At 41.1% G+C, this 23,758-nt stretch overlaps 1 protein-coding gene across 1 annotated transcript; it reads left to right on the forward strand.

The window, feature by feature from the left end:
• The first annotated feature begins 10,224 nt into the window (after positions 1-10,224).
• On the forward strand, positions 10,225-23,556 carry LOC124137567. The gene is made up of 4 exons (XM_046503918.2): positions 10,225-10,357; positions 11,205-11,417; positions 13,297-13,434; positions 21,712-23,556. Exons 1-4 carry the CDS (start codon positions 10,261-10,263, stop codon positions 22,008-22,010), a joined length of 747 nt encoding a protein of 248 aa, XP_046359874.2. The 5' UTR covers positions 10,225-10,260; the 3' UTR covers positions 22,011-23,556.
• The last annotated feature ends 202 nt before the right edge of the window (positions 23,557-23,758 follow it).

Consider the following 23,758-nt stretch of genomic DNA (forward strand, 5'->3'; position numbering starts at 1 on the left):
AACACTCATTTCATTTACCATTTTGTTGTTATTTATATATTTGTTACAAATGTTATGTTCTGGATAACGCTTACTCAGTAAAGTACAGATTCTCGTACTTTTTGGGTTGAGTGTAAGGTTATACCAGAAAACGTGGATGACAACAAGGGAGTATATGTAGTAATTTTATTATCGACTTTCACTGCAGGGATACTATTTTTATTATAAGCTATAACCATCAGGGTTATTCCAAATGATGACATCGGATGAGCTTCCGCCATTCTTTTTGTCTGTTTGTTTAGGCTAAAGAAATTGATTAACATGCGCCGTTTTTTGAATTTTTCACAGATCACGGGAAAGCAATCAGTGTTGAAAAATGCGTAAAACAAATATTGCCTCCAAGTTAATTTACGCTTTCTTTACAGACGGTAGACCAGTCTCTTGTCACGCTCAGTTGCGTTAGCGAGCAAATCGACTCAGGTCAGCTTGTGAGCCCCAGAGGCCACTGCCAGACAGCCGAGAAGCCGGGAGTAGTCACTGGAGCGTGAGCCACGGTCACGGTATAGCGAGACACCGGCCGCGCTAAAGCGCGGTAATTGAGCGGATGGTAGAGTCCGGGCTGCGCCCGGTAAACTGCATTGTTGCCGAGAAGCCAAAGATTAGTGCCCCTTTAATCAATGAAATAATGTCATTGAAAGTCACATCTTGCATTGTGCTTGAGTATCATTTTTTTTATTGTATACGAAAAGTATTTTTTATCGTGTACAAGATTGTTTTGTGTACGAAATTACATACACCCGCCCCGGCAATGTGCAATTCACGGCTGGGAGTGGGACGCCTGCACTACGTCTCACTAGAGATCTATCATATGGTCTCTTGTCTCACGCTCCCACAATGTCCAGAAGAAATCCCCCCACACTGTTGACAAACACTTACTCGCGTTACTGTAGCCAACTTTAAAAAATGACTGAATAAATACTTACATATGTCAGTGTCGTTCCACTCAGAAACACGTAGCCTCCCTGTTTTCTCTCGTCAGGAATGAGCTCAGTGTTGGAGTTATCTCCCTTGCTCCCGTGACCACATTTCCGGGTCCAAATATAGTTTTTTTTGTTTTTTTGTTTATTTGTTAAAACAACAAACAAACCAACACTTTAACGAATCTACAAGCTCGGGTTACTAATACGTCTTTGCAAAGATATCGATATACGTCTTTGGTCTTTGTAAACAAGTCAGGCTGTGTGTAGGGGCGGTGGGGTAGCCTAAAGCGTTCACTCGTCACGCCGAAGATCCGGGTTCGATTCCCGACATGAGTACATTGTGTGAAGCCCATTTCTGGTGTCCCCCGCCGTGATATTGCTAGAATATTGCTAAAAGCGGCGTAAAGACATATTCACTCCATCAGTCTGTGTGTTTATCTTTGGCCATAACGCATTTACGTCCATGTTAGGAGGATGTCAAAATGGCCTCAAAGGGAAAGGCCAAACGACCACAATCTTCCAAAGGTAAGAGTGTCAACAAGCCGACATCAAAGTTTAGACGCCCTTGCCTCAGGAAGATGAACGGCCGCAGAAGACAAAACCCCCAAACTACTGACATACCCTCCCCATAGTAGAACAAAGCAAACTTAGAATTTCTGTATGTTTTTGTATCCAGAAGATTAGAAAATGATGGTTGTGGTCAAATATTTTGTTGACAGATACTGTTTTTTCTGTTGTAAAAATAGAAAAAAAATCAAATAAAGTCCCCTCAAAAGTGTGTGTGCATGGAGCCATCTCTTTTATCATTTATGTGATAGTTAACACATTGTAGACTAGAATTATTAATATCTTTATAAATTATAACATCGGAGAAATTTAGTTATCAGTAAAAGCAAGACAAATAATGGTACATTTTCGCTTTATTTTCATTTTCCTGTTATTGAAAAACGAATTGCAATGTATTACATGTATTTAAAAAAATAAATGGGGTGGTATGTTATCCCCCCCTATTTTGTCAAAATGTGCCATTTTTTATTCCAATTGTTAATTCCATCAAAATAGCTTTATAGAACACATACATATCACTTTTTGCAAATACCAATTCTATATAGGATGTTATTAAAGGTTTACCTAAAATCAATGATTTCTTAAACCACCGTAGAGGTCAATTTGAAGGTCAATGTCTCTTTGAAGGTCAAGTTCTTAATTAATACATAAACAGTATAAAATAGGCTACAAATACACATACAACTACCATAACTGGTATAAAAAATTGCACAACGAAAAAATAAATGCTTACTCTCACAAACAGATGATATTGTGCACTCAATCTCAAAACAGATAAATGTACGTCAACCTCAGCATCTGACATTCAAATTAGAATACTGTATTTATGAATACACCATTGCTCTCAACATCGAAGGTGTGCCCTCTTATGATAATACTCTTCAAAAAAGGAAATGCACAGGTGGTATGTAGTTCATTGAACCTGACTACATAAAAAATACGGTATATAAATTGGATATATGTTATTGGAAAATGTTGGAGGCCTGATATTCGTTAAACAGTGCGTCAAAACACAGCCATTGTCGATTTGCAATGTCTTAAACGGCATTGTTGTCACACTTGTTCAAAAATGTCATGGAGGAAAACAATAAAGCAAAATGCACGTGCAAGTTATGGCATTTGTAACTCGTGGTAGTAGCTATTAAAAGGCAAGCATAATTTGTCATTCAATTGTCGACATTTTTAAAGTTAAAAAATGCCGAGACTCGGCGCTGCCGATCGGAACATCGCCATAGGACGTATCCAAAGAGGGGAATCGCAGTCTTCTGTTGCACGCCACTTCAACGTCCACAACAGCACCATTTGCCGCCTTTGTGACCGATACACACAGTTCATTTCCACTGTAGACCGTCCGAGAACCGGCCGACCTGCACCTGCACAGGATCGCAACATTCGACTGTTCCAACTTCTTCATCGTAATGCCACAGCTACGGAGACTGCAGGACGCACCCCTGGTTTGAGGAGGATGTCGGACCAGACTGTCAGGAACCATCTTCGCGAGGCTGGAATCCCACCCAGAAGACCATTTATCGTCCCTGTTTTGCAACAGATTCATCGACAGCGACGCTTGCGCTGGTGCCATAAATGACAGCCTTGGAGAAACTGGAGACGAGTGTGGTTTAGCGATGAATCACGATTTCTTCTTCACCGGCGAGATGGAAGACAACGTGTTTATCGTGGTCGAAATGAGCGTTTTGCCCCACATTGTGTACGTGAATTCGACAATTTCGGTAGGGGTAGCGTCGTGGTTTGAGGGGCCATATCCTACACCAGGAGATTTAACTTGGTTGTGGTTCAGGGAAATTTGACAGCAAATCGCTACAAATTCTTCAATCTCACCTTCTTCCAATCATTGACCACCAGAAGGAGCTGTTTCAACAGGGCAACGCTCCACCTCACAAAGCCCGTGTCACGGTAGACTAACTTCATAATGCCAACATCAACGTCTTGCCCTGACCGCCGAGAGCTCCAGATCTCAACCCAATCGAACACCTCTGGGATGTACTCGATCGACATGTACGTCAACATCAGAACGCGCCGCAGACATTCCCACAAATGGCCAACGCGTGTAAAGCAGAATGGCACAGAATTCTGCAGGAAAAAAATCGTACACTTATCCCGTCAGTGCCGAGGAGATGCAGAGCCGTGAATGCGGTCAAACGAGATACTGAGTTCAGCGCAACCTTGTAGCTTTATGTGACATGGCAATGAACAGTTTTCAATACCTTTGTACAACGACAACATGTGACTATCGAGCTCCAAAATTTCATATTTGTATGATTGCTTGACGCTTTGGTATTCAAACCGTCACAATATCTAGAATTAGCCTTGGGGAATAAGCTCGAGATCGGGCACCATCTTCAAAGAAACTAAACAAAGTACCTATGACCAGCTCCTTTATTGGGATTTCTCGACAGTTAATTCACATTTAAAATAAGAAATATTTTTACATATAAAGTACAAAGTCATATAGAACATTTACAGTTCTCATCAAGGAAGCAGTGATCACAATAGTGTGTGATATTAAACAATGATTATATATAAAATTGTACGTTTTATGATATATACAAATGTATCATGAGCTGAGTGATAAAAGAACCAACTACGAATAAAACTATTAAAGTCAGTCTACATAGATACCTTTGAACAAAGCTTACATAATCGTATGTAAAATTAATTTTCAGCCACTTCTAGCTATGATTAGGCCTTTCTGAATTGCAATGCCATACGGTAAATCTTATTTACGTCGGTATCAAATGTACGCAGATTTTAATATAAATAACAACATGCGTTGGCTGTAACGTCTGAGCATATATCATTCATTTTTGATGCTGGAATATCTTATACATCGAGAGCTCTGGATCAGAGGGCCATATCTATAACTTATCTAAGCTACCGTAGCAAACAAACTATATCTGTTAGCATCTACATACAGTGAGTTAACGGGCCCATTAACAATATGTCCATTCACATTACTGAATGGTATAATATACTCTTCAAAAAAAGAAACTTGACTTTCAAATTAATATAATGCGATTGTTTCAAAATAGGACACAGAAACCATAATTGAAACACTGTTTGAAGATCAATGTACACAATGTTCAAAACATTAATCGTGTCACCTAGACAGACACACATACACGATACAGTTAATGTCACAGGGGTACAGAAAATGTCAGTATCGGTTGTGCCCACCACGTGCATCAATCACTGCTTGACACCGACGACCCATAGATGCAATCAAGTTGTCAACAACACGCTGTTGGATGTGCTGCCATTCATGCTGAAGTGCATCAAGAAGCGCCGGAAGTGTTTGGGGCGGTGGATTCCTTCTGCGAACGCGTCGATCCAACTCGTCCCACAGATGCTCAAACGGGGACAAATCTAGTGACCGGGCTGGCCAAGGTAATGTCTGGATGTTGTTGTGCTGTAAGAAGTCCTGACAAACACGTGCAATATGCGGTCGAGCGTTGTCCTGCTGGAACTGTCCGCCATGAACTTTGACGTGAGGAAGAACGTAAGGCTGTAGGATCAAGTCTCTGTAACGCACACCTGTCAATGCACCTGCCACATGCACGAGAGGCGTCCTAGACCGTGATGAATTCCGGCCCATACCATGACACTCCCGCCGCCAAATGGGACAACCTGCTGCACACTGTTGGGGGCGTAACGTTCACCCCGACGTCTGTAGACACGTGCCCGCCCATCAGCACGTGTGAGTAGAAAACGGGACTCTTCAGTAAACAGTACATTTCTCCACCTTGCACGTGCCCATCTAACACTCTGTTGGCACCAAAGCAGACGGTCCGCCAGATGACGTGGGTCAATACATGACGTCGAACAGGTCTTCGTGCAAAAAGTCCAGCCTCCCTCAGTCTGTTGCGTACCGTTTGATCTGATATTCTGCGTACCCCAGGGATCTGTGTGGTTGTAGACGTGGCTGTGGCAGTACGGTCTCGGAGGTGTCGCAGTCGGATGTATCGATCTTGTGCTTGGGTTGTCACCCTTGGTCTTCCTGACCTTGGTCTGTCGTCAACTCTGTTGGTGTTGTTGTATCGGGTCCACAGTGCGGAGGTTGTCTGTCTGGATACGCCAAAGTGCCTGGCCACTTCTTGCTGAGTTGCTCCAGCTTGTAATCTCCCAATGGCGTTGTTCCGTTGAGCTGCATTCATTCTTGGCATTCTGTCACCGCCTCTACTGCCGTTATAAGGACTGTATGAACAGCCGTTGATGTGGATTTTTATACCCATTCAGCAGGGGGGCCTGCATGCCTAAATGCAGGATCCTGTGCTGCACGTTTTTTACAGGCGGTTGCGTTTGGATGAAGCTGTAAAATTGATCCCAAACGCTACGTTTATGTGCTTTGCATGTGTTTTCGCGAATTATAGACACATCATCTTTCTGTTTGACTTATTTGGTTCTCATTTAATGTAATTATTTTAGATATTTGGCAAAAAGTGGTTTTAAATCTATGTCAAGTTTCTTTTTTTGAAGAGTATATATGGATATATGTACATTTTAGGCATTGCTCGGAATGTAGACATGTTTTGCTGAAGCTGTGTTACAAATGCATTATGCTCAGACCTATGTAAGTACAAGAGAGTTACCTATCTTATTTGTACGTCGCTATCATGATTACATGAATATTATTACTGCTTTTAGCTCTGGCTTACAAATGTAGTTTTGCTATTAGCATAAATACATCATATATTAGCTATAGAAATTAACGTTTTCTGCCAGGCTAGTTCCATCAAATAACTCTTGTAAACAACTATTTAAAGCAGTCTGTTGATGAAGAAGTAATACATGCAATGTATGGTTCATCATAGAATCCTTACATTAAAAGATAATGTACATACCTCGTGTGATATAAAAAGTCTGATCAAAGTGAGGTGGTTCGTCTGCATTTACACAACGTTTTCACATGAACAAAATAACTGAATCACACTAAATTATCATCACGCAGATAAAAGACACAGCTTGCTACCATGACACCCGATTGTTAACAACCTTATTTCCGACTCAGAACATGTTTGATATTCAAAATATGCTATACCGTGGAGTTAATACTTAAACGATAGTTTTGTCTAAAGCTAACGCACATACATTTGACAGATAACCCACTTAATATTTCCCCTTATACATGGTCAGTAACATAAGATTAAATACCTTTACAGCTTATAATACAAATTATAAAACAATTTAACTTATAAATTTAGAGAAATAGTAAGGTGAGCATGACTTACCTTCAAAGAAACCAAAGTGTCTATGGCCAGCTCCTTTATTGGGGATTTCTCGACAGTGAGGTACCCCCGGGGCTAGCCAGTATATATAGTCTAGACACCTTGAATGGTCACGCATTTACTGCATGTTCAATTATCAGCTTGATGAGAAAATTTGAGTTCGTGCGCTGAGTATAAGGGTTAAGGCTTCCTTGGACGTTTGACCAAGTGATGCCCACATAAGTTGAATAATAATTGACGAGTAGTCCGAAAATATTTATATGAGTTGTGTGAATTTTAGTGTTGTCACAGTAATAGTTTTAATATGTAATTATATATTTGTGTTTTTAACGTGAGTGTGCGTGTGTGAGTGTGTGAGTGAGTGAGTGAGTGAGTGAGTGTGTGAGTGAGTGAGTGTGTGAGTGAGTGAGTGAGTGTGTGAGTGAGTGAGTGAGTGAGTGAGTGTGTGAGTGAGTGAGTGAGTGAGTGTGTGAGTGAGTGAGTGAGTGAGTGAGTGAGTGAGTGAGTGTGAGTGAGTGAGTGTGAGTGAGTGAATGAGTGAGTGAGTGAGTGAGTGAGTGAGTGTGAGTGAGTGAGTGAGTGAGTGAGTGAGTGTGTGTGTGTGTGTGTGTGTGTGTGTGTGTGTGTGTGTGTGTGTGTGTGTGTGTGTGTGTGTGAATAGAACACAATCTACAGACTGATATGTGTGTGAATAGATCTCATTATGATGAATATGTTACCCCGTAACTTGCAATTGCTGGATAACAAGACATATTCTTAACCTTAACATAATAGGGCGAGTTCCTTGAGTCAGTGATCACTGAAACAGGTTCAATGTGTTTTTTACTAACGGAAAGTAATTCTTCTACATATAAAGTTGTGTAAATGTTATGTTATTGAAAATAACAGCATAACACTCGGTCATTCGTCTGCTCAAAACATAACAAATTCATAAACAGGAGACAGAACGCCACAACTTAAAGGGGAAGTGTACACGCAAAAATCACTTTCTTTCTTTTTCTAAACAAAACGCAATTTTAGAATTAATTAGTATCTGTGTTTGAAAATATACACTCAATTTTTTCACAGTGAACGTAGGAAGCTCACAATAGTGTGAAAATGATATGCCGTTATGAGGCCTTCGTTTTTCGAGCTAAACAGGCCTGAGTTATCCCCCTTAGATTATGACGTAATTGGTGCCAATTCAACTGGGTCCCTGTCTATTCTCAACGCAAAAGATATCAAGTACCAGTTTGCGGTAAAACAACATGGCCTACGACACACTCCGGCGCAGTGGTGACTCAGCATAACACTATGCTGGCTGGCATCTGAGACGCTAGAATCACACACCTGGACCTACACCACGTGAAGCGGCTCTAACAAAGCATGATGACGTCATAATGTTTATCAATTGGCACCAATGACGTCATATTGCAAGGGGCATAAGCCATGGTGTTTTTGTTGTGGAAATAGAACACTTGGTAAATGTGAAAAATATAAATCGTTTAATGCGAAAAATATGTTAATTAATTGTGATATTTTTATATTTTTGTCTATGACACTTCTATGTTAACACTTTTAATGTGGAAAAAGTACAAGAAAAATTGGTTCATTTCCGTGTGAACTTGCCCTTTAAAAGAGGGTTGGTGTAACAACTCAATAAATAGGTGTGACCTCCATTTGCGTTGATATAGACGAGTCAGCAGCAGCGTATTGAAGACCAAAAAGAGCCTGAGGGATGTTTTTTTTCCAAACGTAAACCAAAGATTTGACTTACTGACGTGTTATCGTCTGGTTCTGGTCCTGTCGTAGGCGTTGTTCTATCTCATTCTAGATATGTTCTATGAGCGTGAGAGGCGGTCGGGTAGCCTAGTGGTTAAAGCGTTCGCTCGTCACGTCGAAGACCCGGGTTCGATTCCCGACATGGGTACAATGTGTGAAGCCCATTTCTGGTGTCCCCCGCCGTGATATTGCTGGAATATTGCTAAAAGCGGCGTAAAACAATACTCACTCACTCACTCACTCTATGAGCGTGAGGTCTAGAGAAACAGCCAACCTTGTCAGTACAGCAATGTTATGCTGCCTCAAAAGATCTGTTTAACACGTGTAGGCGGGCATTTGCACAAAGGACAGAACCTGACCTCGAACTGACGACCTTGAGTAACGCATTTGACGCTAAACGTGCTCCTGGACGCCCGTAGAACCTTGCACGACCATCAGAGTTGTCCAGATGAAACCTGGACTCATTTGTAAACAGTATAATGTCCCAGTCTTGTCTAGTAACCTTTAATGCTGTCTACACCAAGTTGGGCGTGCCTCACGGTGACGTGGAAGCAAAATTGTGCGTATCGCTATACGTCGGGGCCAGCTCCCTTAACTGGTTGCGTACGGTTCTGCCACTACGGAGCTTTTGCTACAGGTTTTTAGTCAATATATTAAATAATGCGCTATGGTGGCTACTTTTCCAATGCCATATGTCAAGTTTTATTAACGGGGTTAATATTTTAATAATTTGATACCTATTCATGCTAACTCTCTCTCTCTCTCTCTCGCGGTTATTAACTTCGCGTACCAGGTGGCATCATGTGACTTACCATACGACCCCCCCTCTCTCTCTCCTCCCTCTCTCTGTGTCCCCCTCTCTCCCTCCTCCCTCTCTGTGTGTCCCCTCTCTATATTTCTGTCTCTCTCTCTCCCTCTATCTATCCCCTCTCTCTCACTCCCCCTCTCTCTCTATCTCCCCCCTCTCTCTCCCTCTCTCTCTCTCTCTCTCTCTCTCTCCCCCCTCCCTCCCTCCCCTCTGTCTCTCCCCTCTCTCTATCTCCCTCTCTCTCTCTCCCCCTCTTTCTCCCTCTCTCTCTCTATCTCTCTCTCCCTCCCTCCCTCCCCTCTGTCTCTCACTCCCTATCCCCTCTCTATCCCCTCTCTCTCTCACTCCCTATCCCCCCCCCCCCCCCCCCCCCCCACCCCCCCCAACACGCACACACACACACACACACACATACACACACACCTCTCTCTCTCTCTCTCGGGACCCTGGTTCGGTATCCAGCCTATGTCGGGGGTCCAGGTGCCGTGATATTACTAGAATATTGCCTACAGCGACGTAGGACCATACTCAATTCTCCTCCTTCTGCTGAACGATCCCGGGATTACGACCCCATCCTCGCTTATCCAGTGTATCATGTCTCCATTTTATAAGGCTTAAACCCTGGATCATTTGGCCACCGAAGTTTCGTTTCGGAAGTGACGTCACCTGCTCCGTCACTCTCATCACTAGCCTAGCACATAAATGTACATGTACCTAAATACTGTTAGTTCAATACACCGATAGATCAAATACTTAATATAAACATTCTGGAACGTCTATCTCGAAACACGACAACAGCGTTCATCTCGACTCCATACAGCGGAAATTCGTGACGTGTTATGAGTAATGTTTCCGTTGTCCTCTACACTACTTCCGGTGTGGGCAGACAAATATTTGTCAACACTGCGATCACTGTCTTAAAATGAGTTGGTATGTGCCGAGTGTGTGTTCTTCCAGGGCTTTCTGCAGAATTTGTTTTCTGTCTGTTGTCGTACATGCTGTCTCCACTGTGAAGAAATGTAAGTCATCTTCACATATTTATTGTTTGTTTGCTTGTTTTTTGCACTTAACAATGTTCAAGCTATCTTACGTCGGCTCATATATAATCTGGTCTGGACCAGGCTTAATGATATACAACGACTCACTTGTTTGTTTGTTGTTTAACGCCGCACTCAGCAATATCCCAGCTATATTACGACGGTCTGTAAATAATCGATTCTGGACCAGACAATCCAGTGATTGATATCATGAGCATCAATCCACGCAATTGGGATCGATGACATGCATCAACCAAGTCAGTGAGCTTGACCATCCGATCCCGTAAGTCGCCTTTTACAGCAAGCATTGGTTGCTAAAGACCTCTTCTACCCCGGATCTTCACGGGTCCTACGACACTCTGCCCGATGTGATCGTACTGTGTTGCATTTAATTACACCTCCATCCCCGCACGCCGAATCAAACACTAATGGGATCGGGTGGTTATGCTGGCTGACTTGGTTGATGCATGTCATCGTATTCCAATTGCGCGGATCGATGGTGAAGATGCCAATCACTGGATTGTCTGTTCCAGACTCGATTATTTACAGACCTCCGTCATATAGCCGGAATATTGCTAAGTAAGGCGATAAAACACACAAAAAGCAACACAACAACAGCAGACGACCGGATTGCTTGTTGTCGAGCACACACTGCTAGCCATCATGAAATGGTTGTACTATTGCTGAATATAGCAACCACTCACTCACTCAAGTACCCAACCACCCACCCACTCACACACCCATTCCGCAAACACCCAAATCACGCCCTCAAGCAACTTACGTTCCGACAAATCCACTCACGCCATCAAACGTAGGATGTTTGTTTCAGATGACATGGGAACGATGTGTGGAGACAGACTAGACCTGGAGGTACCGGGACTCGAGAACGTGGAGATCACCAACAACGTCGCCGTTGACCTCCGACGTGACTGTGACCTGACCGTCTTGGCACCTTCAGGCAAGATGCTGATGGCGACCTTCACCTCCATCGAATTCACTCCGGGCCCTTTCTGTGAGGCTGTTGGTCACGTGACGCTAAATGGTAATATAATTTATTACCCAGAAGTTAATATCACCTCCTATATCAAACCGTGAACACACTCACGTGCAGTTTTATGGAAGTCCCACAGGCAGTACACGCCAAACCCAATATCTACACCCACGAACACAACGTCTTTCGGGACACAATGTCGGCAACATGGCGTTGAACGGTATCAACGTCATGCTTTCTTGTTGTTTTGTTGTTGTTTTGTTTTCTTGTTTAACGCCACAATCAGCAATATTCCAGCTATATGACGGACGTCTGTAAATAACCGAGTCTGGACCAGACAATCCAGTGGTTGATATCATAAACATCGATCCAGGCAATTGGGACACGATGACATGCATCAACCAAATGAGCGAGTCTGACCACCCGATCCCGTTAGTCGCCTCTTACGACAGGCATATTCGCCCTTTACGGCAAGCAATTTTTTTTTCAAATACAAAAATATATTTTTTAACACTATTTAGGGACTGGTAATCTATTATATGGGTGGTGGGGAGAGGGGGAGGGCTATGGAAAACTGTATGTGAAGGTTGGGAAGGGGTGAGTGTGTGTGCGTGTGTGCGTGCGTGCGTGCGTGCGTTTGTGTGTGTGTGTGTGTGCGTGCGTGCGTGCGTGCGTGCGTGTGCGTGCGTGTGCGTGTGTGTGTGTGTGTGTGTGTGTGAAAAGAATGTTACACAAATGAGTGTGTGTGTCAGCCAAATATGAATCCGTCCAAAGACCAATCTCCTATAAGTGTATCACTGACTCTCTTTTCCATTGTGTATTGGTAGCCAGAATGAACCAGTATATGATTGTCCCTCTACCCGACAGTTCACTTGCACTCAGAATGAGAACCATTGTCATTGTCTCGCTTACATACAGTGCACGTGCAGTCAGATGAAACAATATATCATTGCTCACTGTCATATAGTGAACTCACAGCCAGAATGAACAAGTACACCATTGTCTCGCTTACATACAGTGCACGTGCAGTCAGATGAAACAATATATCATTGCTCACTGTCATATAGTGAACCCACAACCAGAATGAACAAGTACACCATTGTCTCGCTTACATACAGTACACGTGCAGTCAGATGAAACAGTATATCATTGTCTCACTGTCATATAGTGAACTCACAACCAGAATGAACAAGTTCATAATTGTCTCCATATGACACAGTATTTATTGTCTCGTCCAGTGAATGTGTGGTTAGAATGAAACAATATATCATTGCTCACTGTCATATAGTGAACTCACAACCAGAATGAACAAGTACACCATTGTCTCGCTTACATACAGTACACGTGCAGTCAGATGAAACAATATATCATTGCTCACTGTCATATAGTGAACTCACAACCAGAATGAACAAGTACACCATTGTCTCGCTTACATACAGTGCACGTGCAGTCAGATGAAACAATATATCATTGCTCACTGTCATATAGTGAACCCACAACCAGAATGAACAAGTACACCATTGTCTCGCTTACATACAGTGCACATGCAGTCAGATGAAACAATATATCATTGCTCACTGTCATATAGTGAACTCACAACCAGAATGAACAAGTTCATAATTGTCTCCATATGACACAGTATTTATTGTCTCGTCCAGTGAATGTGTGGTTAGAATGAATCAATATATCATTGTCTCACTGTCATACAGTGAACTCGCAACCAGAATGACTCAATATATCCTTCCCTCTATACCTTTCAACCATCTATTATAGATGTAATCCTCCGACCTGCACACGACCATCATGAACAAGTTTATCATTGACCCTCTCGCCTACAGTCTTGTCAAATCCCTTCTTATGTAGTTCGTCACGCCCTGAAGGTACATTGTTGGCGAAAGGAAGCCTTCAAATCGTCGTCTCCATCTTCCAGGTGAGAGATGCAGGACCCGGTTTCCTGTTACAAACGTCCCCCGCTTCTTCCGCCGAGTCGACCTCTCCATCTCTTTCAGGCCTGGAGGAAGCAGGGATGGGCCTCGTTTTAATCTCCTCCTGACTGCATTCAGTAATGGTGGGTAGTGTGTTAACTCTTTGTATTGTGCATACAATAATGGTGGGTAGTGTGTTAACACTTTGTATTGTGCATACAATAATGGTTGGTAGTGTGTTAACACTTTGTATTGTGCATACAATAATGGTGGGTAGTGTGTTAACACTTTGTATTGTGCATACAATAATGGTTGGTAGTGTGTTAACACTTTGTATTGTGCATACAATAATGGTGGGTAGTGTGTTAACACTTTGTATTGTGCATACAATAATGGTAGGTAGTGTGTTAACACTTTGTATTGTGCATACAATAATGGTTGGTAGTGTGTTAACACTTTGTATTGTGCATTCAGTGGTGGTTGGTAGTGTGTTAACACTTTGTATTGTGCATACAATAATGGTAGGTAGTGTGTTAACACTTTGTATTGTGCATACAATAATGGTTGGTAGTGTGTTAACACTTTGTATTGTGCATTCAGTGGTGGTTGGTAGTGTGTTAACACTTTGTATTGTGCATACAATAATGGTAGGTAGTGTGTTAACACTTTGTATTGTGCATACAATAATGGTTGGTAGTGTGTTAACACTTTGTATTGTGCATTCAGTGGTGGTTGGTAGTGTGTTAACACTTTGTATTGTGCATTCAGTGGTGGTTGGTAGTGTGTTAACACTTTGTATTGTGCATACAATAATGGTTGGTAGTGTGTTAACACTTTGTATTGTGCATACAATAATGGTTGGTAGTGTGTTAACACTTTGTATTGTGCATACAATAATGGTAGGTAGTGTGTTAACACTTTGTATTGTGCATACAATAATGGTGGGTAGTGTGTTAACACTTTGTATTGTGCATACAATAATGGTTGGTAGTGTGTTAACACTTTGTATTGTGCATACAATAATGGTGGGTAGTGTGTTAACACTTTGTATTGTGCATACAATAATGGTGGGTAGTCGGTTAACACTTTGTATTGTGCATACAATAATGGTGGGTAGTGTGTTAACACTTTGTATTGTGCATACAATAATGGTTGGTAGTGTGTTAACACTTTGTATTGTGCATACAATAATGGTTGGTAGTGTGTTAACACTTTGTATTGTGCATACAATAATGGTTGGTAGTGTGTTAACACTTTGTATTGTGCATACAATAATGGTGGGTAGTGTGTTAACACTTTGTATTGTGCATACAATAATGGTAGGTAGTGTGTTAACACTTTGTATTGTGCATACAATAATGGTTGGTAGTGTGTTAACACTTTGTATTGTGCATTCAGTGGTGGTTGGTAGTGTGTTAACTCTTTGTATTGTGCATACAATAATGGTGGGTAGTCGGTTAACACTTTGTATTGTGCATACAATAATGGTGGGTAGTGTGTTAACACTTTGTATTGTGCATACAATAATGGTTGGTAGTGTGTTAACACTTTGTATTGTGCATACAATAATGGTTGGTAGTGTGTTAACACTTTGTATTGTGCATACAATAATGGTTGGTAGTGTGTTAACACTTTGTATTGTGCATACAATAATGGTGGGTAGTGTGTTAACACTTTGTATTGTGCATACAATAATGGTAGGTAGTGTGTTAACACTTTGTATTGTGCATACAATAATGGTTGGTAGTGTGTTAACACTTTGTATTGTGCATTCAGTGGTGGTTGGTAGTGTGTTAACACTTTGTATTGTGCATACAATAATGGTAGGTAGTGTGTTAACACTTTGTATTGTGCATACAATAATGGTTGGTAGTGTGTTAACACTTTGTATTGTGCATTCAGTGGTGGTTGGTAGTGTGTTAACACTTTGTATTGTGCATTCAGTGGTGGTTGGTAGTGTGTTAACACTTTGTATTGTGCATACAATAATGGTTGGTAGTGTGTTAACACTTTGTATTGTGCATACAATAATGGTTGGTAGTGTGTTAACACTTTGTATTGTGCATACAATAATGGTAGGTAGTGTGTTAACACTTTGTATTGTGCATACAATAATGGTGGGTAGTGTGTTAACACTTTGTATTGTGCATACAATAATGGTTGGTAGTGTGTTAACACTTTGTATTGTGCATACAATAATGGTAGGTAGTGTGTTAACACTTTGTATTGTGCATACAATAATGGTGGGTAGTGTGTTAACACTTTGTATTGTGCATACAATAATGGTGGGTAGTGTGTTAACACTTTGTATTGTGCATACAATAATGGTGGGTAGTGTGTTAACACTTTGTATTGTGCATACAATAATGGTTGGTAGTGTGTTAACACTTTGTATTGTGCATACAATAATGGTAGGTAGTGTGTTAACACTTTGTATTGTGCATACAATAATGGTAGGTAGTGTGTTAACACTTTGTATTGTGCATACAATAATGGTAGGTAGTGTGTTAACACTTTGTATTGTGCATACAATAATGGTAGGTAGTGTGTTAACACTTTGTATTGTGCATACAATAATGGTAGGTAGTGTGTTAACACTTTGTATTGTGCATACAATAATGGTAGGTAGTGTGTTAACTCTTTGTATTGTGCATACAATAATGGTTGGTAGTCTGTTAACTCTTTGTATTGTGCATACAATAATGGTTGGTAGTCTGTTAACTCTTTGTATTGTGCATACAATAATGGTTGGTAGTCTGTTAACACTTTGTATTGTGCATTCAGTGGTGGTTGGTAGTGTGTTAACACTTTGTATTGTGCATTCAGTGGTGGTTGGTAGTGTGTTAACACTTTGTATTGTGCATTCAGTGGTGGTTGGTAGTCTGTTAACACTTTGTATTGTGCATTCTGTGGTGGTTGGTAGTGTGTTAACACTTTGTATTGTGCATTCAGTGGTGGTTGGTAGTGTGTTAACACTTTGTATTGTGCATTCTGTGGTGGTTGGTAGTGTGTTAACTCTTTGTATTGTGCATTCAGTGATGGTTGGTAGTCTGTTAACACTTTGTATTGTGCATTCTGTGGTGGTTGGTAGTGTGTTAACTCTTTGTATTGTGCATTCTGTGGTGGTTGGTAGTCTGTTAACACTTTGTATTGTGCATTCTGTGGTGGTTGGTAGTGTGTTAACTCTTTGTATTGTGCATTCTGTGGTGGTTGGTAGTCTGTTAACACTTTGTATTGTGCATTCTGTTGTGGTTGGTAGTGTGTTAACTCTTTGTATTGTGCATTCTGTGGTGGTTGGTAGTCTGTTAACACTTTGTATTGTGTATTCAGTGGTGGTTGGTAGTGTGTTAACTCTTTGTATTGTGCATTCTGTTGTGGTTGGTAGTCTGTTAACACTTTGTATTGTGCATTCTGTGGTGGTTGGTAGTGTGTTAACTCTTTGTATTGTGCATTCTGTGGTGGTTGGTAGTCTGTTAACACTTTGTATTGTGCATTCAGTGGTGGATGGTAGTGTGTTAACACTTTGTATTGTGCATTCAGTGGTGGTTGGTAGTGTGTTAACACTTTGTATTGTGCATTCTGTGGTGGTTGGTAGTGTGTTAACACTTTGTATTGTGCATTCAGTGGTGGTTGGTAGTGTGTTAACACTTTGTATTGTGCATTCAGTGGTGGTTGGTAGTGTGTTAACACTTTGTATTGTGCATTCAGTGGTGGTTGGTAGTGTGTTAACACTTTGTATTGTGCATTCAGTGGTGGTTGGTATTGTGTTAACTCTTTGTATTGTGCATTCAGTGGTGGTTGGTAGTGTGTTAACACTTTGTATTGTGCATTCAGTGGTGGTTGGTAGTGTGTTAACACTTTGTATTGTGCATTCAGTGGTGGTTGGTAGTGTGTTAACTCTTTGTATTGTGCATTCTGTGGTGGTTGGTAGTCTGTTAACTCTTTGTATTGTGCATTCTGTTGTGGTTGGTAGTCGGTTAACTCTTTGTATTGTGCATTCAGTGGTGGTTGGTAGTGTGTTAACACTTTGTATTGTGCATTCAATGGTGGTTGGTAGTGTGTTAAAACTTTGTATTGTGCATTCAGTGGTGGTTGGTAGTGTGTTAACTCTTTGTATTGTGCATTCTGTGGTGGTTGGTAGTCTGTTAACTCTTTGTATTGTGCATTCTGTGGTGGTTGGTCGTGTGTTAACACTTTGTATTGTGCATTCAGTGGTGGTTGGTAGTGTGTTAACTCTTTGTATTGTGCATTCTGTGGTGGTTGGTAGTCTGTTAACACTTTGTATTGTGCATTCTGTTGTGGTTGGTAGTGTGTTAACACTTTGTATTGTGCATTCTGTTGTGGTTGGTAGTGTGTTAACACTTTGTATTGTGCATTCTGTGGCGGTTGGTAGTCTGTTAACCCTTTGTATTGTGCATTCAGTGGTGGTTGGTAGTGTGTTAACTCTTTGTATTGTGCATTCTGTTGTGGTTGGTAGTGTGTTAACTCTTTGTATTGTGCATTCAGTGGTGGTTGGTAGTGTGTTAACACTTTGTATTGTGCATTCAGTGGTGGTTGGTAGTCTGTTAACACTTTGTATTGTGCATTCAGTGGTGGTTGGTAGTGTGTTAACACTTTGTATTGTGCATTCAGTGGTGGTTGGTAGTGTGTTAACACTTCGTATTGTGCATTCAGTGGTGGTTGGTAGTGTGTTAACACTTTGTATTGTGCATTCTGTTGTGGTTGGTAGTCGGTTAACACTTTGTATTGTGCATTCTGTTGTGGTTGGTAGTGTGTTAACTCTTTGTATTGTGCATTCTGTGGTGGTTGGTAGTGTGTTAACACTTTGTATTGTGCATTCAGTGGTGGTTGGTAGTGTGTTAACACTTTGTATTGTGCATTCTGTGGTGGTTGGTAGTGTGTTAACACTTTGTATTGTGCATTCAGTGGTGGTTGGTATTGTGTTAACACTTTGTATTGTGCATTCAGTGGTGGTTGGTAGTGTGTTAACACTTTGTATTGTGCATTCAGTGGTGGTTGGTAGTGTGTTAACACTTTGTATTGTGCATTCTGTGGTGGTTGGTAGTCTGTTAACACTTTGTATTGTGCATTCAGTGGTGGTTGGTAGTGTGTTAACACTTTGTATTGTGCATTCTGTGGTGGTTGGTAGTCTGTTAACACTTTGTATTGTGCATTCAGTGGTGGTTGGTAGTGTGTTAACACTTTGTATTGTGCATTCAGTGGTGGTTGGTAGTGTGTTAACACTTTGTATTGTGCATTCTGTTGTGGTTGGTAGTGTGTTAACTCTTTGTATTGTGCATTCTGTGGTGGTTGGTATTGTGTTAACACTTTGTATTGTGCATTCAGTGGTGGTTGGTATTGTGTTAACACTTTGTATTGTGCATTCTGTGGTGGTTGGTAGTCTGTTAACACTTTGTATTGTGCATTCAGTGGTGGTTGGTAGTGTGTTAACACTTTGTATTGTGCATTCTGTGGTGGTTGGTAGTCTGTTAACACTTTGTATTGTGCATTCAGTGGTGGTTGGTAGTGTGTTAACACTTTGTATTGTGCATTCAGTGGTGGTTGGTAGTGTGTTAACACTTTGTATTGTGCATTCTGTTGTGGTTGGTAGTCGGTTAACTCTTTGTATTGTGCATTCTGTGGTGGTTGGTATTGTGTTAACACTTTGTATTGTGCATTCAGTGGTGGTTGGTATTGTGTTAACACTTTGTATTGTGCATTCAGTGGTGGTTGGTAGTGTGTTAACTCTTTGTATTGTGCATTCAGTGGTGGTTGGTAGTGTGTTAACTCTTTGTATTGAACATTCTGTGGTGGTTGGTAGTCTGTTAACTCTTTGTATTGTGCATTCAGTGGTGGTTGGTAGTCTGTTAACACTTTTTATTGTGCATTCAGTGGTGGTTGGTAGTCTGTTAACACTTTGTATTGTGCATTCAGTGGTGGTTGGTAGTCTGTTAACACTTTGTATTGTGCATTCAACGGTGGTTGGTGGTGTGTTAACTCTTTGTATTGTGCATTCAGTGGTGGTTGGTAGTCTGTTAACACTTTGTATTGTGCATTCTGTGGTGGGTGGTAGTGTGTTAACACTTTGTATTGTGCATTCAACGGTGGTTGGTAGTCTGTTAACACTTTGTATTGTGCATTCAGTAATGGTTGGTAGTCGGTTAACTCTTTGTATTGTGCATTCAGTGGTGGTTGGTAGTGTGTTAACACTTTGTATTGTGCATTCTGTTGTGGTTGGTAGTCGGTTAACTCTTTGTATTGTGCATTCAGTGGTGGTTGGTAGTGTGTTAACACTTTGTATTGTGCATTCAGTGGTGGTTGGTAGTGTGTTAACACTTTGTATTGTGCATTCTGTGGTGGTTGGTAGTGTGTTAACACTTTGTATTGTGCATTCAGTGGTGGTTGGTAGTCTGTTAACTCTTTGTATTGTGCATTCTGTGGTGGTTGGTAGTCTGTTAACTCTTTGTATTGTGCATTCTGTGGTGGTTGGTAGTCTGTTAACTTTTTTATTGTGCATTCAGTAATGGTTGGTAGTCTGTTAACTCTTTGTGTACATTAAGTGATAGTTGGTAGCTTGTTAACTCTCTATAGACTTCTAGTGATGGTGGTGGTCTGATAACACAGGGATGAAATGCTATTTTTAGCTGAAAATAACCAATCGATTTTTTCCTCGAATGTAATTACACTTTTTTCATTATGTCTGACTCAATGACATTTTTATCAGAAGACCATTGAGTTGGGCAATTAAATTATACATGTTGCGGTTCACTGAATAATATGATAGCACACAATATCAAACGAGAAGCATTGCCGTTTTTACGATGCAAACTGAGCGCTCAGGCTTCCCTCTCGCTTGGACCAGGCCGTCGCTTGATTCTTTGGTTAAAAATCAGCAACATGTATCCACGCATAATAGAGGAACGTGATGCACACAAACCAGGTCCCCGTTCCACGAAGTGATCGTAGCGCTAACTCCTATAATATAACACAGACAGTAAAAGCGCTAAGGTGAACGTAACTCCCAAACTTTAGCACAGACAGTCGTAAGACTAAGGTGATCGTAACTCACATACTTTAACACAGAGAGTCGTAAGACTAAGGTGATCGTAACTCCCATACTTTAATACAGACAGTCCTAAGGCTAAGGTGATCGTAACTCCCATACTTTAACACAGACAGTCGTAAGGCTAAGCTGATCGTAACTCCCATACTTTAATACAGACAGTTGTGAGGCTAAGGTGATCGTTACTCCCATACTTTAACACAGACAGTCGTAAGGCTAAGCTGATCGTAACTCCCATACTTTAATACAGACAGTCGTAAGGCTAAGGTGATCGTAACTCCAATACTTAACACAGACAGTCGTAAGGCTAAGGTGATCGTAACTCCCATACCTTAATACAGACAGTCGTAAGGCTAAGCTGATCGTAACTCCCATACTTTAATACAGACAGTCGTAAGGCTAAGGTGATCGTAACTCCCATACTTTAACACAGACAGTCGTAAGGCTAAGGTGATCGTAACTCCCATACTTTAATACAGACAGTCGTGAGGCTAAGGTGATCGTAACTCCCATACTTTAATACAGACAGTCGTGAGGCTAAGGTGATCGTAACTCCCATACTTTAACACAGACAGTCGTGAGGCTAAGCTGATCGTAACTCCCATACTTTAATACAGACAGTCGTAAGGCTAAGGTGATCGTAACTCCCATACTTTAATACAGACAGTCGTGAGGCTAAGGTGATCGTAACTCCCATACTTTAATACAGACAGTCGTGAGGCTAAGGTGATCGTAACTCCCATACTTTAACACAGACAGTCGTGAGGCTAAGGTGATCGTAACTCCCATACTTTAACACAGACAGTCGTAAGGCTAAGGTGATCGTAACTCCCATACTTTAACACAGACAGTCGTAAGGCTAAGGTGATCGTAACTCCCATACTTTAATACAGACAGTCGTAAGGCTAAGGTGATCGTAACTCCCATACTTTAACACAGACAGTCGTAAGGCTAAGGTGATCGTAACTCCCATACTTTAACACAGACAGTCGTAAGGTTAAGGTGATCGTAACTCCCATACTTTAACACAGAAAGTTGTAGCGCTGGGGTGATCGTAACTCCCATACTTTAACACAGAAAGTTGTATCGCTGGGGTGATCGTAACTCCCATACTTTAACACGGAAGGTCGGAGCGCTACGATCGCTTTGTCAAACGGGGCCAAGTGAAGTTAAGACGTTGATTGGTCATAGCAATATCTTCTTTAAATTTTGACCAAAGTATATTGACCGTTTAAAAAGTGACAATAAAAAACCCTTTGACAGTGTACTTTAATATTTTAAACATTGACTCGGGGAGGGATGACATATATAATTGTGTTAATATTTCTAGTGCCATGTTTCGCTATATGTTCTTCAGCTCCCTGCTTCTCCAGGGACTACACCTGCTCCAACAACGTGTGTATATCTCGCCGTCTCCTTGGCAATGGGTTAGACAACTGTGGAGACGGGACGCTCCAGGTGAACGATGATTCTAAAACACCTGTACCGATATGGGTGCTGGCAGTGTTCATTGTCATAGCGGTCTTAACCGTCGTTATCGTCGCAGTCTGTGTTATTCGTTGGCGGAGAAAAAGGCAGGATGACGCATCAGCAATTCAAACCATTAGTTTTACCAATGAAAACTTCCGTGTATCTCGATCCCTAATCGAGACCTAATGTGTTGTATTCTGCGTTACTGTCAGGCTATATCCGTAAAGAACAAGGTGGGATAACGTCCCGCATTGTCGCCCTTTGGTAAAATAAAAAAAAAAATTCAAAGCGGGACAATGCGACAAATTGCCAACATGTCGCCATGTCGCATTGTCACAGAGTCGCGCTTTGGTTATGTTTGACACTTTTTGCCTGTTTTTGTTAGGGTGACAATGCGACAATGTGACAATGTGACAGTGTCCAATCTAGGATTCAACACCTTTGGCCCACTGGAATGATTAAATTTAAGGTTGCGGAAAACGTTGAAATATCAGTATGAACATTGTCAGACATGTATCAAATGGATCAAAATTAGTCTTTTTCCGTTCTTTTCATTCGTTTTAGACTTTTGATATGACAAAAAAGCAACAAATGTAACACATTAAGTGAATTTTAGTGACCCAAATCATTTTTGTACCATATGTCCAGTGTATTTTCCATCCCCTAACAAATTGAGCTTGGGTCAAAGACTTATTCATGTTCAAATATTAGAAATATACCTCTCCGAACCTCTAAAATAAGCTTTATAACACATTATAACCGTAGCTATGCATTAAGTGTTGGTATAGGACATAATTATGAACTTGTTGAAATGAACATAGTCTAATTGTCAACCATATGAAAATTTTCATAAACATTTGTGAAGATTTTCCCCGTGTCTTAAATTATGTATGATGCCTCATACCTACCTCGACTTGGAGCGTTGGGGTAGCCAAGTGGTTAAAGCGTTCGCTCGTCACGCCGAGGACCCGGGTTCGATTCCCGAGATGTGTACAATGTGTGAAGTCAATTTCTGGTGTCCCCCGTCGTGATATTGCTGAAATATTGCTAAAAGCGGCGTAAAACCATACTCACTCACTCACTACCTCGTCTGTTCAGAGCCCTTCGACCATTACCTGACAAGTCGTGTAATTTCGAGGCAAGTCGAGTTCTTTTACCGGAAAGGTTTGTAGTTGTTCTCAAATGACATAATCGTTGTTTGTAGGCATTAGTATATTAACTGTTTGATCAAACTTGGTATAACAAAAGCTACGAAACCCTTTCCAAAGCCACAAGAGTTGATTGTGGGATTCCGACTGTATCATGAACACGTGTTTATGAATCTCTATCAAAGAGAGATAATTCCAGGTGTTCGCGAAAAAGTGAGCATATCCTGCTCTACCGGTGGCAGCCGTCACAAACACATGCAAAGGCAGGTCAATTGTTCACTCCACAAAACCCGGGTGTGTTTACTTATACCATATGTTCCTGTGGGTTTGTAGGTGAACAATTGACTTGCCTTTGCATGTTTGTGATGGGTGCCACCGGTGGGGCAGGATACGCTTATAGTCATAAACACATGTTCATGATATAGTCGGAAGCGTACAATCGCGATTCATTTGATTATGGAAAGAGGTTTGTCGTCTCTATTATTTTTACAGATTGGCAACAAACTCTGCCTTAGTTATGTACATAACACATCTAATTATAATAAATTTATAACTCATTTACTTCAATAAATATTTTTTTCTGATAGAAAGGTGTTGTTTATAATTTTTAGATGAAAATGCTGGCGTCAAAGCACATTGTGCACGTGCATACCCTGCCATTTGATCCAACGATCATGCGATCTTGTGTAGAGTGGAAATCATGTTCCATAGTTATAATATCACAAGCGCACGGTTACAAACGAATGCCTGTGTGACGTTAAATTGTAACGCACTCACTGTCACAGA

The sequence above is a fragment of the Haliotis rufescens genome, unplaced genomic scaffold (assembly GCF_023055435.1).
Source record: "Haliotis rufescens isolate VD_foot unplaced genomic scaffold, xgHalRufe1.0.p SCAF_19, whole genome shotgun sequence".
Lineage (NCBI taxonomy): Eukaryota > Metazoa > Mollusca > Gastropoda > Lepetellida > Haliotidae > Haliotis > Haliotis rufescens.